Genomic DNA, 15,982 nt, shown 5'->3' on the forward strand with positions numbered 1-15,982 from the left:
TCAGATGAGAACTCAGGACTAACATGTATTATGTGCTGACAGAAGGTGCAGAACAGGGCATCTGTAAAAATATCTGCTTCAGGTTTGGTGGAGATGTTCTAGGTGACTCAATACAAGGCACAAAAGGTGGCTGGCTAGAACACTAGAGAAGCCAAGAGAAAAGAGGCTATGTAATAACCCTCAGCACTGACCCTTAGCCAGCACCTTCCACTTGATTAGCACTTTAATAACACTGATTAACCCCCTCAACCCAACCCCTGTAAACTGAGTTCCTAACCTTATCCCCACTTCACATGGGGCAATCTGAGGCACGGCGAGGCGAAGGGACTTGACCAAGGTCACACAATGGCAGAGAAGAGAACCCAGGAGTCCTGATGCCCAGCCCTCTCCGCTGCTCTAACCTACTAGGCCCTACTCCCCTTCCATGAAGCACCCTCTTAACTTTTGAGGTTCTAGAGTCTGTCACACACGCAGAGCAGGGCTCATCCCCCTCCAGCAGGGGGCAGAATATTTTCCTACATTATCTGCTCAATGTGCCCAGTGCACCTTGGGTTATTATACGATCAAAGGTCTATTTATCTACACAGGGAACATGCCCCATTACTAACCCTTCTTACGACAGTGACTCAGAGGCTGTCAGTCTCGATATTTAATGCGCTCGGGTTGTGACCAGAGATTTTTCTAATCCGCTGCCTTGTGCAAATATCATTTATGCAGAGCAAGTGTAGAAAGAGATGGTTACTAATCGCTGTGTGTGTTTGTGTGTCATTTCTACAAGGCAGGGCTCCTGGGTTCTCTCCCCGGCTCTGGAGGGGAGTGGGGTCTAGTGGTTAGAGCAGGGGGCTGGGAGCCAGGACTCCTGGGTTCTCTCCCCAGCTCTGGGAGGGGAGTGGGGTCTGGTGGTTAGAGCAGGGGGGGCTGGGAGCCAGGACTCCTGGGTTCTCTCCCCGGCTCTGGGAGGGGAGCGAGCAGCTGTGGTCGCTCCCTCGGGGCAGGAGAACAATGGGGTGCTTGTGGCGCTGTGGGGGGGCGGGCGGGAGGCAAGGCTGGAATGTCCTTCCCGGGTGGAGGAACGCGCCACAGACAGACAGATGGACAACTCCAGCACAGACACCCCCCGCCCCGACACAGGGAATGGGCTGTAGGGGGGACTCCAGATCTTGGGGGGGATCAACTGGAGGGAGGGGACTGGGTGTGTGTGTGGGAGTCGGGGGAGCCATCTTCTGGGGGGCTGATGAAGGGGGGCATCTGGGGGGATGGGGAAGGGGGAACCCATTTCCTGGGCGGCAAGAGGGCAGAGTGGGAGGTGACCCCATCTCTGGGAGGGGTGGACCTGACCATCTGTAGGGCACAGCCTGGGGGGCTTCCAATCCAGGGGAGGAGGTCTAGGGGTGGAGATTTGGGGTGCAGGGGGTGGGGTGCAGAGGGGCAGGGAGGGAGTCGGGGTGGGAATTTGGGGTGCATAAGGGTGGGGTGGGTGTTTGGAGGTGCAGGGAGTAGGTCTGGGGGATAGAAATTTGGGGGGCAGGGTGGGTGTATGGAAGCACAGGGGAGAAGATCTGGGGGTGGGGATTTGGGGTGCAGGGGCAGGGGTGCATAGGGGCAGGGTGGGTGTTTGGGGGCACAGAGGAGGAGATCTGGGGGTGGGGATTTGGGGTGCATAGGGGGCAGGGTGGGTGTTTGGGGGCGCAGAAGAGGAGATCTGGGGGTGGGGATTTGGGGTGCAGGGGGAGGGGTGCATAGGGGGCAGGGTGGGTGTTTGGGGGCACAGAGGAGGAGATCTAGGGGTGGGGATTTGGGGTGCATAGGGGGCAGGGTGGGTTTTTGGGGGCGCAGAGGAGATCTGGGGGTGGGGATTTGGGGTGCATAGGGGGGCAGGGTGGGTGTTTAGGGGCACAGAAGAGGAGATCTGGGGGTGGGGATTTGGGGTGTAGGGGGAGGGGTTCATAGGGGGGCAGGGAGGGTGTTTGGGGGCACAGAAGAGGAGGTCTGGAGTAGGGATTTGAGGTGCTGGGGGTGGGGTGCATAGGGGGCAGGGTGGGGTTTGGGGGGCACAGAGGAGGAGATCTGGGGGTGGGGATTTTGGGGGCAGGGAGGGTGTTTGGGGGCGCAGAAGAGGAGATATGGCGGTGGGGATTTGGGGGGCAGGGGTGCATAGGGTAGGGTGACCAGATGTCCCGATTTTATAGGGACATTCCCGATTTTTGGGTCTTTTTCTTATATAGGCTCCTATTACCTCCCACCACCTGTCCTGATTTTTTACACTTGCTGTCTGGACACCCTAGCATAGGGGGCAGGGTGGGTGTTTGGGGGCACAGAGGAGGAGATCTGGGGGTGGGGATTTGGGGGGCAGGGAGGGTGTTTGGGGCACAGAGGAGGAGATCTGGCGGTGGGGATTTGGGGTGCAGGGGGAGGGGTGCATAGGGGGCAGGGTGGGTGTTTGGGGTGCAGAGGAGGAGATCTGAGGGTGGGGATTTGGGGTGCATAGGGGCAGGGTGGGTGTTTGGGGGCGCAGAAGAGGCGATATGGCGGTGGGGATTTGGGGTGCAGGGGGAGGGGTGCATAGGGGGCAGGGCGGGTGTTTGGGGGCACAGAGGAGGAGATCTGGGGGTGGGGATTTGGGGGGCAGGGAGGGTGTTTGGGGCACAGAGGAGGAGATCTGGCGGTGGGGATTTGGGGGGCAGGGAGGGTGTTTGGGGCACAGAGGAGGAGATCTGGCGGTGGGGATTTGGGGGGCAGGGAGGGTGTTTGGGGCACAGAGGAGGAGATCTGGGGGTGGGGATTTGGGGGGCAGGGAGGGTGTTTGGGGCACAGAGGAGGAGATCTGGGGGTGGGGATTTGGGGGGCAGGGGCAGGGGTGCATAGGGGGCAGGGTGGGTGTTTGGGGGCACAGAGGAGGAGATCTGGGGGTGGGTATTTGGGGTGCATAGGGGGCAGGGTGGGTGTTTGGGGGCACAGAGGAGGAGATCTGGGGGTGGGGATTTGGGGTGCATAGGGGGCAGGGTGGGTGTTTGGGGGCGCAGAAGAGGAGATCTGGAGGTGGGGATTTGGGGTGCAGGGGAGGGGTGCATAGGGGGCAGGGCGGGTGTTTGGGGGCACAGAAGAGGAGATCTGGGGGTGGGGATTTGGGGGGCAGGGGCAGGGGTGCATAGGGGGCAGGGTGGGTGTTTGGGGGCACAGAGGAGGAGATCTGGGGGTGGGGATTTGGGGTGCATAGGGGGCAGGGCGGGTGTTTGGGGGCACAGAAGAGGCGATATGGCGGTGGGGATTTGGGGGGCAGGGGGAGGGGTGCATAGGGGGCAGGGTGGGTGTTTGGGGGCGCAGAAGAGGAGATATGGCGGTGGGGATTTGGGGTGCAGGGGAGGGGTGCATAGGGGGCAGGGAGGGTGTTTGGGGGCACAGAAGAGGAGATCTGGGGGTGAGGATTTGGGGGGCAGGGGGAGGGGTGCATAGGGGGCAGGGCGGGTGTTTGGGGGCGCAGAAGAGGCGATATGGCGGTGGGGATTTGGGGTGCAGGGGAGGGGTGCATAGGGGGCAGGGAGGGTGTTTGGGGGCACAGAAGAGGAGATCTGGGGGTGGGGATTTGGGGGCCAGGGGGAGGGGTGCATAGGGGGCAGGGCGGGTGTTTGGGGGCGCAGAGGAGGAGTTCTGAGGGTGGGGATTTGGGGGGCAGGGAGGGTGTTTGGGGCACAGAGGAGGAGATCTGGGGGTGGGGATTTGGGGTGCCTAGGGGGCAGGGCGGGTGTTTGGGGGCGCAGAAGAGGAGATCTGGAGGTGGGGATTTGGGGTGCAGGGGAGGGGTGCATAGGGGGCAGGGTGGGTGTTTGGGGGCACAGAGGAGGAGATCTGGGGTGGGTATTTGGGGTGCATAGGGGGCAGGGTGGGTGTTTGGGGGCGCAGAAGAGGAGATCTGGGGGTGGGGATTTGGGGGGCAGGGGTGCATAGGGGGCAGGGAGGGTGTTTGGGGCACAGAGGAGGAGATCTGGCGGTGGGGATTTGGGGTGCAGGGGGAGGGGTGCATAGGGGGCAGGGTGGGTGTTTGGGGTGCAGAGGAGGAGATCTGGCGGTGGGGATTTGGGGGGCAGGGGAGGGGTGCATAGGGGGCAGGGAGGGTGTTTGGGGGCGCAGAAGAGGCGATATGGCGGTGGGGATTTGGGGTGCAGGGGGAGGGGTGCCTAGGGGGCAGGGCGGGTGTTTGGGGTGCAGAGGAGGAGATCTGAGGGTGGGGATTTGGGGGGCAGGGAGGGTGTTTGGGGCACAGAGGAGGAGATCTGGGGGTGGGGATTTGGGGTGCCTAGGGGGCAGGGCGGGTGTTTGGGGGCGCCGGGGCGGGCAGGGCCCATCAGCCGGCCGGGGGCGTGTCCGGGGAGGGGGGGGGTCACTTGGCCCCGCCCCCGGCCCCGCCCCCAGCCGCCGGCCGCGGGAGCCGCAGGAAGGGCGGGGCTGGGTCAGCTGATGCGGGGGCAGCCGGCGCCGGGCCGCGGGCGCTGCTGGTCCAGGGGGGGTTTCTCGGGGGCCCGATTCCCGCCCGCCTCTGCCCGCCCCCTTCCTGCCGCCGGGCCCGGGGCCCCCCGGCCATGAGCCCCTGAGCGGCGGCCCTGCGCCCAGGCAGCTCCCGGGCCGGGACTTTGACCCCCCGCAGCCCGGGGGCCGGACCGGACCGGACCGGACAGGCGGAGGGAGGGACCGGACCCGACCGGGCCGGGCAGGCGAATGGCTGGCAAGGACTATGACCATCTCTTCAAGCTGCTCATCATCGGGGACTCGGGTAGGGGCCGGGCCTGGCCGATCCCCCCCCCCCGGACCCCTTCCCCGGGCCCCCCTGTGCCGCCTCCCCCGGGCCCCCTCTTCCCCCGCTTCCTCTGCTCCCCCCCCTGGCATGATCCCCTCTGTGCCCCCTCCCCCGGGCCCCCCTTACCCGGGCCCCCCTGTGCCTCCTCCCCCGGGCCCCCCTGTGCCTCCTCCCCCGGGCCCCCTCTTCCCCGCTTCCCCTGCTCCCCCTGGTGTGATCCTCTCTGTGCCCCCTCCCCCCTGGCCCCGCTTCCCCTGATCCCCCCGGCGCGATCCCCCCTGTCCCCCCCTTCCCGGGACCCTTTCCTCTGCCTCCCCATGTCCCCCCTTCCCTGTCCCCCCTTCTTTGCCTCCACCCTGGGGCCCCCTTCCCCCTGTTCCCCCTTCCCCGGGGCTCCTGTCCCTCCTTTCCCTGCTCCCCCCCGTCGCCCCTTCCCCGGGACCCCCTTCCGCTGCCCCCCCGCCCCCTTTGTCCGTCTCCTTCTTTCCTTTCTCTCGCTCCCTCTCTCCACGTTGTTTCCCCGCTTCGTGTCTCTGTTTCCCTCCTTTCTTCCAGATTCTCTTCTCCCCCCACCCGCCCCTTCCTGGCGCCCTCTGGGGAAAACACCCCCCCATATCCCTCTCTTCCCCCCCAGTTCCTTCCCCCTGTCCCCACGTTTCTCTTCCTCCCTCCATGTTCTTCCCTCCTCTCCTGGCTCTGTCCCTATCCCCCCTTCCCCCCATCTCCTTTGTGTTATTTCTCTTCTGTCCCCCCCTTTTCTCCTGCCACCCTCTGTCCCCCCCTTTTCTCCTCCTCCACCTGCTCCCACTTCTGCACCTTCCCCTTCGGCCTGTTCTCTGCACTCCAGCGCCCCCCCCCCGCGGCCTAGGGGTCAGAGCGGGGGCTGGGAGCCAGGACTCCTGGGTTCTCTCCCCAGCTCTGGGAGGGGAGTGGGGGCTGGTGGATTAGAGCTGGGAGCTAGGACTCCTGGGTTCTCTCCCTGGCTCTGGGAGTGAAATGAGGGCTGGTGGGTTAGAGCTGGGGGCTGGGAGCCAGGACTCCTGGGTTCTCTCTCCGGCTCTGGGAGGGAAATGGGGGCTGGTGGGTTAGAGCTGGGGGCTGGGAGCCAGGACTCCTGGGTTCTTTCCCAGCTCTGTGAACTTGGACATTTCCCTGCACATCCGTGCCTCAGTTTCCCCATGAGTGCAGTGGGGTAAATAGACACCCCCCCGTTTGAAATGCATTGAGATCGACCCCTGTATAACAGAGGGGTGGGGTTTCTCCCTCCCCCTTTTCATTCCTCCTCTTTCTACCTTCTGCCCCTCTGGGGTGTGCCGGGGTGTTGTGCAGATCACACCTATGGTGTGTTGGGAGAGGCCCCCAGATCTCAGCTGGTTCCCTGCCCTGGCCGCCCTCGGGGCGAGGTTTGTAACGGAGCGGTGCTTGGGAAGGGAGCCGCCCCGGATGCCTGGGTCCAGGTTTCTCCCCGCCTGGCGAGGCCTGGCAGGCTGTGGGGGTGGGAAGAGAGGTGCAGCTGTTCCCTTCAGTCCAGTGAGTCCCAGCGCCACCCACCCTTCCCTCCAGAGAAGCTGGGGCTTGAGAGAGGCCAGGAGCCAGGACTCCTGGGTTCTCTCCCTGGCTTGGGATGGGGAGTGGGGTCTGGTGGGTAGAGCGCTGAGGGCTGGGAGCCAGGACTCCTGGGTTCTCTCCCCGGCTCTGGGAGGGGAGTGGGGTCTAGTGCTTAGAGCAGGGGGGGGCTGGGAGCCAGGACTCCTGGGTTCTCTCTGGGAGATGGGGCGAGGGTGACACTCCCTGGGTAAACACCCCGGGTGGCTCTGGGAGGGAGTGGTTGGTGTCTGTTTGTGTTGTGGGTGCGGCAAGTCACTCTGGGACCAGGTGCGGGGGGGGGATTTGGAGGGGGGTCTTGGCTGCTCCCCCTAACCAGCCCTTTCTCCCCACAGGGGTGGGGAAGAGCAGCCTTCTGCTGCGGTTTGCAGATAACACGTTCTCCGGTAAGTACCCCCCCACCCACAGCCTGGCTGCCCCCCTTCACCCCCCCCAGGTCCCCAGCCTCCTTCCCTCACTGCCCCCCAAACCCCTCTGCCTCCCGATTCCTCTCCCTACTTCAGTCCCCAAATCCTCCCTCTGTTCCCCGTGGGCTCTGTGGTTCTTGGGGGTCCCTTCCCTCCGGGTGCTTGGGGGGGTCCCCAGGGCTGGAGCGACTGCACTCCTGGCTCCAAGCCCCTCTCCCTGGGACGGACCCCACTGGGGGGGCACTGTTGGGTCTGGGGGTGTCTCGGGGGGGGGATCCTCGCAGAGCCCTGTGACTCCCTCGGCCAGATGCATCACTCGTCTGTTCCTCCCTTTTCTCCTTCCCCTTCCCGGTTCCTCTCTCTTCCCCTTCGTCTCCGCGCCCGCCCCCTCGCCCCCCCGGCAGGCAGCTACATCACCACCATCGGCGTGGATTTCAAAATCCGGACCGTGGTGATCAACGGCGAGCGGGTCAAGCTACAGATCTGGGACACGGCTGGACAGGAGCGATTCCGCACCATCACCTCCACGTGAGCCAGACGCCTGGGTCCCATCCAGGGGGAGGTTGGGAGCTAGGACTCCTGGGTTCTCTCTCGGCTCTGGGAGGGGAGTGGGGGCTTGTTGATTTCTCGGACGCCTGGGTCCCATGGCTTGTCTCTCCCCCTCCCCCCCGGGCAGGTATTACCGCAACACCCATGGAGTCATCATCGTCTACGATGTGACGAACCCCGAATCCTTCGTCAACGTCAAGCGCTGGCTGCACGAGATTGGGCAGAACTGTGACAGTGTCTGCAAAGTCCTGGGTGAGTCTGGGGTCCCCCGCAACCCCCCAGCACTGCCCTCCTCTAGGGGATCTGTCCCTTGCCCCCCATCCCCCTACCCCTGGGGACTCTGGGTTAACCCTTGGGGGCCCAGACCCCCGGGTCTGATCCTCCCTCCCTTCCCCGCAGTGGGGAACAAGTGTGAGGACCCATCCCGGAAGCAGGTGGAGACGGCCGACGCCCGGCGCTTCAGCGAGCAGATGGGGGTGCGGCTCTTCGAGACCAGCGCCAAGGAGAACCTCAACATTGAGGAGGTACCGGCACTGCTGTGGGGAAGCTCGCAGCATGGGCGGGGTTGGAGAATCCAGCCTGGGGGCACTGCTGAGGGGAAGCTCACGGCACAGTGTAGTCTCGGGATGCGGGGGAGGGGCAGGGGCAGGAACAGTCCATGGCTGGGACACTGTTGCCAGGAAGCTCCCAGCACCATGCCGGGAAAGGGGGGGGGTGGGACTGCCGGGAAGTTGGCCTTGGCCTGGCACAGCTGTGAGGAAGTTTACAGCCCTGTAGGGGGTGGGGAGGGAAGCTGGCAGGGCACTGCTGTAGGGAAGCTCGCAGCAGTGTGTGTGTGGGAGGGTGGCGGGGGAGTTGCCAGGAAGCTCCCAGCACCATGGGGCGAGGGGAGGAGAAGAGGCTGCGGGGAAGCTCGCAGCGCCGGGATGAGGCCGGGGCCCCCGCTGCGGGGAAGCTCGCGGCGCCGGGGGCCCCCGCTGCGGGGAAGCTCGCGGCGCCGGGATCGGGCCGGGGGCCCCCGCTGCGGGGAAGCTCGCGGCGCCGGGATCGGGCCGGGGGCCCCCGCTGCGGGGAAGCTCGCGGCGCCGGGATCGGGCCGGGGGCCCCCGCTGCGGGGAAGCTCGCGGCGCCGGGATGGGGCCGGGGGCACCGCTGCGGGGAAGCTCGCAACGCCGGTGCCGGGATCGGGCCGGGGCACCGCTGCGGGAAGCTCATCACCCTCTCGCCCGCCCCCCAGATGTTCAACGCGGTGACGGCCATGGTACTGCGCATGAAGCAGGAGAACCTGGCGCGGCTGCAGCACCCCGAGGTGGTGAAGATCAACAGGCCCAAGAAGAAGCCCCCCGTCAAGAAATGCTGCTGAGGGGCCGGGGGGAGCTGAGCCCCTGCCCCCACCCCCTGGGGCAGGATGGACTGTGTGTATATGGGGGGGGTATCTGCCCCCCTCCCCCGTCTGGGGGCTCCTGGCCGTTGGGGGACGAGGGGCTGGAGTGGGGGAGAGCTGGAGCTTGGGGGGCTGGCTGGGGGGGGGGTTTGGTGGAAGGAACAGAGAGAAGGAAATGGAGGAGACTGTTCTGCCCCGGGGGGGGCCTGGCCCCCCAATTTTTCCCCCTGCCCCCCAATCTGCTCTGGGCCCCCCATCCCTATCCCTCCACCCCACTGTGAAAGGGAAGATGCCACTTCCTGCCCCCTGCACTTCGGGGTGCACATGCCCCCCGAACTCATCCCACAACTCTGGAGTGGGGGAACACGTGGGGGTTCCTGCTCCGCCCCTCCTGTGCCCCCATTTGTTTGGGGGTGTCTCCCTGCTCCAGCTCTCCATTCTCCCACAGGGGCCCTCAAATGTTTTCCAGTGGGGCCCCCCAAAAGTGCCCTTCTGCACTATGCAATCCAACCCTCCTGAGCACTGGAAAGGCAGCACCTAGGAAATGGGGGTGAAGCCAGCCCCCTGAACCCTCTCCTTGCCCCCCACGCTCTGGGAACAGCCAGGGATATAGCCCCCCCATTGGGAACAAGATGGGGTTCCCCCCTCTGGGCTCAAATCTGGGGTTTGCTGCCTGGCTCTGAGCTCCTGCCCCACTAGGAACGGGGTGGGGGGCTCAGCAGTGGGGGGCAGCCCCCGAACGGGGAGCAAAAGGAGGCAGTTCACAAGTGGGGTGCAGCCCCGGGCCCCCCCTGGGGGGCAGAAAGGGAGCTCGGAAGTGGGGTTCACCCTAGCACTGGAAGTGGGGGCACGGCTGGGGGGGTGGGGTTGGCCCCCCAATAACTGTGCAATAATCCGGCCATGCCCTGGGGGGGCTGAACTGACACTAACCCCGCCCCAGAGACGGTTTTTCTTCAATAAAGACAATTTAGGTATGAAAAGACGCCTGATTGCGCAGCCCAGAGGCCTGGGTCTCTCCCTGGCTCGGGGGAGTGAGGGCTAGGGGGATGGGCTGAGAGCCAGGACTCCTGGGTTCTGTTCTTCGCTGTGAGTGCCTCAGTTTCCCCTGCACTAGGCGGTTTGACTGTCGGGGGGGCCCTGGAACACCCTCCCCGTAACAGGAACCTGCTTAATTCAGATTCATTCTGTTTACACTTCGCCATTCTGCTTTGGGCCAGACCTGCTCTGGGGGAGAGACCGTGGCCAGTGAGGGATCTGCAGGGAAACGGAAACCGGATTCAGTTGGAGGGCCTGGGCCACTGTGGTGAGGAAGCTCACTGCGCCAGGGGATGGATAGCGGGGGGGAGAACTCGCTGGCAGGGGGGTCACTGAGGCAGGGCACAGCGCTGCGGGTGGGCCAGTGGGTGTGGAGTCTCTGGCTGGGGGCACCGCTATAGGGAAGCTCACAGCAGCAGGGTGTGTCATCACTGGCTGGGGGCACTGTTGGGGGAAGCTCGTGGTGTTGCTGGGAGGGGGACTATTCCTGGTGAGGGGGGGGGAGGAAGATGTTGTAAACCACTTTCGAGCGCCTCCCCTGCTTTTGAACTTTCAGGCCGGGGAGAAACGCCGTCCCGCCCCGAGAACTGCCTGGGCCGGGAAATCTTCCAGGCTGAATGCAAACCAGGGGCGCCCAGTCCCTCCAGCAGGGAGAGAGGGGACCCCCCCAAAGTTCCCCCTCCCTGTGTGGGGGGCAGCCCCATAAACATTGCAGACCTCCCCAGCCTCGGGTCTCTTTTCTTTATTGACCCCCGGCCGCGGGAGAGAGACAAACACTTCAGTACAGTTCGTTATGTGGCCACAGTGTCCCTGGGGGCGCTGCTGCGGGGAAGCTCGCAGCGGCAGGGAGGCCCCAGCTGGGGGCACTGCTGTGGGGAAGCCTGCAGCGCTGGGGACAGGGTCTGTCCAGGGTGAGTCGTACCCAGCATCTCTCCAGCGGGGACGGGGAACGGTCCTGCGTCACAGCTCCATCTCCTCCGCCCGCGCCCCCTGGCCCGGGGGAAGCAACAGGGGGGCAGCCAGGGGGCTGGGGGGCAGCATGAGGGTCCGGATGGAGTGGGGCACCCGGCTCCCCGGGGGGGTCCACAGCACCAGCTCTGCCGAGGGGCTCCTGGGGCAGGGGAAGGAGACAGAGGTGTTAGATAATGCGATCCTGTTCCCGCCCCCCTCCTGCCCCTCCGTGAGGCAATACTCACACGTACTGCAGGCGGCCCGACCCCACCAGGCCGAGGGGGGTGCAGTCCGCCATGCTGAACTCCCCCTCCAGCACCACGCTGCCCCCCTCGGCCTCCGCCCCGCTGGCGTCCTCGCTCCCTCCAGCCAGAGGCAGCCTGGGGGGGGGGAACACAGTGCTGAGATGCAGCCACCTCTGGGGCGAGTCCCTCGTTCCCCCCAGCCCGATGCTTCCCCGCCCCTGCTCCCCTTGGTACGCCCCGTGTACCTCTGCTCCGGCTGCCGGCAGCGGGCGTAATCCTGCACCCACTGTGCCCAGGCAGGGTCGGGCGCCAGGCCCCGGGCAGGGAAGCCGTTGCCGCTGTAGGCGTGGTCGTTCTCCAAGCTCAGCGTGTTGAAGCGGGCCGCCATCTTCTCCTCCGACAGGAACTGCTTTGGGCCGGGCTGCCTGCGGCGGGCGGGGAGAGAAAGGGGAGCTCCCAGAATGCACTGTACTCGGTCGCGCCAACCTGGGGGGCTGCAGGGTGCCCACTTGCCCTGAGACGGGGCTTCCCAGCATGCATTGTGCACAGTCGTGCCAAGCCTTGGGCTCCTGAGCGCCCTCGTGACCAGTCCGGCCAAGCCGGAGAGCTCCCAGAAGCCATTGCAGCGCCTCACGCCAAGCCCGGGGTGTTACCTAGCAGCTGTGTTCTTGGGGAACTCGGGCGCAGTGCCCAGCCTGCCTGACTCCTGAGGGACCCCTGCCCCCAGCCTCTGCTGGAACCAAATCTGCATCAGAAGAAAGACTTACAAAAAGCAACGCTAAGGCCGTGGGAGACACCCCTAACCCTGGGATACGGGGGACAGGCTTAAAGAAACTCCCCTGGCCTCATCTGCATGGAAGATGGGCCAAGGAGACAGCGCCAGTAGCACACCGAATGGAGACCAGGGAACCGCACTGAACTCTGGGAGCAGAAAGGCAGGGACGCACTGCATGCTGGGGGATCTCTGCTCCAGATGTTAATGAACTCAGCCTGCCCACACCCAGCTCAGGAGTGATCAGAGCAATTCTAGTCATGAATCCTTGACTGGGATCCCAACGAGTGACGCTCCCTAAGTGCATTGTGAGCTCCCCGGAAGGAACATCAGCTCCCGCTGTCGTGAACAAAACAACTCAGGGATCTTCCCTTGAGCCACCAGTTACCCATAAACAAATCTCGTGTTCTCCCTCGAACCATTCTTGTTTCTCTACAAAAACCCCTCTCCACCCTCCAGTCAGTGCTCTGATGCCTGGATCCAAACTCTGCATCCGTTCCATTGGGACTTCATCTTCTCCTGCCTGACGGTGCTGGGGGCTCTGCCTGTCTCCAGCACTCCAGACCCTCCGCTACCACCACCACCTGGGACCCCCGATCGAGTCAAGCTTCAGAGTGGTGAGAACCCAGCGCGCGCTCTCTCTCTAGGTGTAGCCTTCTGACCCTGCCGTGTGGGATCAGTTAGAGCAGGGGTCCCCAACGCAGTGCCCACGGGCGCCATGGTGCCCGCCTACTGTCTGCCAGAAAAGCAGCCGCCGAAATGCCGCTGAGAAGCGGCAACCTCAAGGAGCGCTACTGCCGAAATGCCGCTGAATTACGGCAGCATTTTGGCGGCAACGTGTCTTGAAGACGCTGCTTCCCGGCAGCATTTCGGCGGCCCCGGTCCTCGGCGGCTAGTCGTCCGGCGCCCGCCCCACGGAAAAGGTTGGGGACAACTGAGTTATAGTTTTCTAAACCTGACTTTTATCATCAAATTTAAGTATCGGGGGTAGCCGTGTTAGTCTGTACCCACAAAAACAACGAGGAGTCCAGTGGCACCTTAAAGACTAACAGATTTCTTTGGGCATAAGCTTTTGTGGGTAAAAACCTCACTTCTTCAGATGCCTGGAGTGAGAATTACAGATGAAGGCATTCTTATACTCCTCCTATTATAATAATACCAGCAGCTGTAATTCTCACTCCAGGCAGCTGAAGAAGTGAGGTTTTTACCCACGAAAGCTCATGCCCAAAGAAATCGGTTAGTCTTTAACGTGCCACTGGACTCCTCATTGTTTTAATATGATCGCTGTTTTGTTTGGCTCCCCCGTGGTTCTTACCTGCCAATAAATAACTTTCATGGTTAAGCTGGTTGCTTCTCTCTCTCTCTGTCTCCCCCTCCTGGGGGTTTTTTGGTTTCCTCATTGGCTCTGCAGCAACACTCCTCATACCTCAGCTAAAGATCCCTGCAGCGTCCCAAAACCCTGGGGGGTTTGCTCATCCAGTGGGTTACGACCAGAACAGTTGTGATGTGAAAGTGGGGATGGAGACGTGCTGAACCTGGGGCATCCGAGGGTGGCAGCTTGGAAGTGCTGCTCGACCCAGACGACTGAGCCCAGGGGCATATAAGGGGTCAGTTTGGGAGTGCTGATTAATCCAGTCGGGGTGTGCGTGAGAGAGAGAGAGCTTCTGGGGCTGGAGGAACCCAGCCCGGGGGAACCTAGGTCCTGCAGGATAGCCCCATTGGGAGGGGACTTGCAGCAGGGAGAAGCAGCGCTCCATAGGAGAACACAAGTGACACACACAGTACAGAGCCGGCCCCAGAAGGGTGACCCTAATAAATGAGCGTACCCCAAAGTAACAGGCAAAGCTGGTAACAGGTCTCCTGGGCTGCACTGCGCCTAGTCACATGAGGCCAGGAACCTCCCAGAATGCACTGCACTGAATTACGCCAAGAAAAGGGACTCCCAGCATGCACTGCCCCCAGTTCTGCCAAGCCCCCGGCCTCCCAGCATGCACTGTCCCCACTCATGCCAACTGGGGGAGCTCTCAGGAAGTCCCACCCTCAGTCCTGCCAAACTAGGGATCCTCCAGCATGCACTGTGGCTAGGCTGTGGTGAGGAGCCAGGTGGGGTTTAACCAGGAAGGGGGATGAAGGCCAATATAAGGGGGGGACCCCCAGACCTCCCACATTGATGTCACCCCCGCCCCCCATACTCACTGCTCCTCCTTCTCCAGGTGGCGTTTGAGGACCAGCGATGCTGTGTGGGGCGGCTGGTGGGTGCTGAAACAGGAGGAGAGAGTTAAAAGCAGGGGGTCCCAGCCCCCCGTCCCAGCTCTTTCAATCTCAGCAGCCCCCCGTATGCTCACCATGGCAGTTCCGCGCCCGTGAAGCTGACCAGCCCCTGAGCCCGAGCAGCCCAGGGCATTCTGTGGGGCACCTCCTGCCTCCAGTCAGGGGTTGGGGCCGTGCAGCGGGGGGAGCCCAGCCATGGGCGGCGGCTCCAGCCCATGTCCCCCCCTAGGAAGGGGCAGCGCCGGGGCTCGAGGTCACCGCCGCCCCCGGCTGCCAGGGTGGGGGACCCATCCGTGGGTCATCGTCTGGGGAAACAAGGGGAGAGAGAGTTACACGCGCAGCGACCCCGCCAATGGGGCTCAGCCGGCCCTGTGCAACTCCCAAGGCGCACGGCCGCCAGATGGACCGAGCTGCTGGGCTCCCAGCATGCATTGCGCCGAGTCATGTCAAGCTGTGGGGCTCCCAGGATTCACTGAGGTGAGTCACACCAGGCCGAGGGGCTCCCAGGATGCCCTGGGGGGGGGGGGTCATGCCAAGTTGTGGGGCTCCCAGGATGCAGTGGGGTGGGTCACACCAAGCTGAGGGGTCCCAGGATGCATTGGGGGGGGGGTGTCATGCCAGGCCGAGGGCTCCCAGGATGCACTGGGGGGTCACGCCAGGTCAAGGGGCTCCCAGGATGCATTGGGGGGGGGTCACGCCAAGCCGAGGGGCTCCCAGGATGCACTGGGGTGGATCACGCCAGGCCGAGGGGCTCCCAGGATGCACTGGGGTGGATCACGCCAGGCCGAGGGGCTCCCAGGATGCACTGGGGGGGGTCACGCCAAGCCGAGGGGCTCCCAGGATGCACTGGGGGGGGTCACGCCAAGCCGAGGGGCTCCCAGGATGCACTGGGGGGGGGGTCACGCCAAGCCGAGGGGCTCCCAGGATGCACTGGGGGGGGGTCACGCCAAGCCGAGGGGCTCCCAGGATGCACTGGGGGGGGGTCACGCCAAGCCGAGGGGCTCCCAGGATGCACTGGGGGGGGTCACGCCAGGCCGAGGGATTCCCAGGATGCACTGGGGTGGGTCACGCCAGGCCGAGGGATTCCCAGGATGCACTGGGGTGGGTCACGCCAAGCGGAGGGATTCCCAGGATGCACTGGGGTGAGTCACGCCAAGCGGAGGGATTCCCAGGATGCACTGGGGTAGGTCACGCCAAGCGGAGGGATTCCCAGGATGCACTGGGGTGGGTCACGCCAGGCCGAGGGCTCCCAGGATGCACTGGGGTGGGTCACGCCAGGCCAAGGGGCTCCCAGGATGCACTGGGGTGAGTCATGCCAAGCGGAGGGATTCCCAGGATGCACTGGGGTGGGTCATGCCAAGCGGAGGGATTCCCAGGATGCACTGGGGTGGGTCATGCCAAGCAGAGGGATTCCCAGGATGCACTGGGGTGGGTCATGCCAAGCAGAGGGATTCCCAGGATGCACTGCACACAGCCACACCCCCATGACAAGATGGGCCAGGCCCTGGAAAAGGGGCGTGGCTAAAAGCAGGGGGCGGGGCTGCAGTTTAGGAGGGCGCGCCACAGGCCCAAGCCGGGCCGCGTGCATGCGCAGAGCGACGCCAGGTGTGGCGGTTGGCGCCTGGGCGCGCGGCTTAGACCGTTCGGCTCGCGCCGGGGGCAGCGGTTGGGCGGAGTTCGACGCATGCGCCGTACGGACCTGGCGGAGATTTTTTTCGCACCGACCGGGGTCCTTTTCCTTGCTCCCCCCCGCCCGCACCTCAGCGTCCGCTGGATTCTCCGCCGCGGCCTTCCTGCAGGATGCGTGCGCAGCCTCCCCCGTCACGTGACGGGAGCGGGCCAATGGACTGCGGCGCCCCGGGGCCTGCTGGGAAATGTAGCCCTGGGCTGCCTGCTGGGACGAGACCATCCGGCGCGTGGGGACTCCACTTCCCATCGGTCCCGCGCGCGCTCGCTGCCCGAGTCGCCTGC

General features: G+C 64.3%; 2 protein-coding genes across 3 annotated transcripts; one reads left to right on the forward strand and one right to left on the reverse strand.

The window, feature by feature from the left end:
- Positions 1 to 4,446: 4,446 nt before the first annotated feature.
- LOC128836315 (ras-related protein Rab-35-like) lies at positions 4,447 to 10,032 on the forward strand. Its single transcript, XM_054026468.1, has 6 exons — positions 4,447 to 4,768; positions 6,733 to 6,783; positions 7,209 to 7,332; positions 7,481 to 7,605; positions 7,753 to 7,877; positions 8,591 to 10,032. Exons 1-6 carry the CDS (start codon positions 4,714 to 4,716, stop codon positions 8,714 to 8,716), a joined length of 606 nt encoding a protein of 201 aa, XP_053882443.1. The 5' UTR covers positions 4,447 to 4,713; the 3' UTR covers positions 8,717 to 10,032.
- Positions 10,033 to 10,499: 467 nt separating this feature from the next.
- On the reverse strand, positions 10,500 to 15,846 carry HCFC1R1 (host cell factor C1 regulator 1). 2 transcript variants are annotated; one of them, XM_054026634.1, is made up of 6 exons: positions 15,771 to 15,846; positions 14,086 to 14,316; positions 13,937 to 13,999; positions 11,214 to 11,393; positions 10,969 to 11,103; positions 10,500 to 10,883 (listed from the first exon to the last, which is right to left on the reverse strand). In XM_054026634.1, exons 2-6 carry the CDS (start codon positions 14,226 to 14,228, stop codon positions 10,733 to 10,735), a joined length of 672 nt encoding a protein of 223 aa, XP_053882609.1. In that variant the 5' UTR covers positions 14,229 to 14,316; positions 15,771 to 15,846; the 3' UTR covers positions 10,500 to 10,732. The 2 variants fall into 2 exon arrangements, with proteins under 2 accessions (XP_053882609.1, XP_053882608.1); XM_054026633.1 differs by having other exon boundaries at positions 15,711 to 15,814.
- Between the last annotated feature and the right edge of the window lie 136 nt (positions 15,847 to 15,982).

The sequence above is a fragment of the Malaclemys terrapin genome, chromosome 4, assembly GCF_027887155.1.
Source record: "Malaclemys terrapin pileata isolate rMalTer1 chromosome 4, rMalTer1.hap1, whole genome shotgun sequence".
NCBI lineage: Eukaryota > Metazoa > Chordata > Testudines > Emydidae > Malaclemys > Malaclemys terrapin.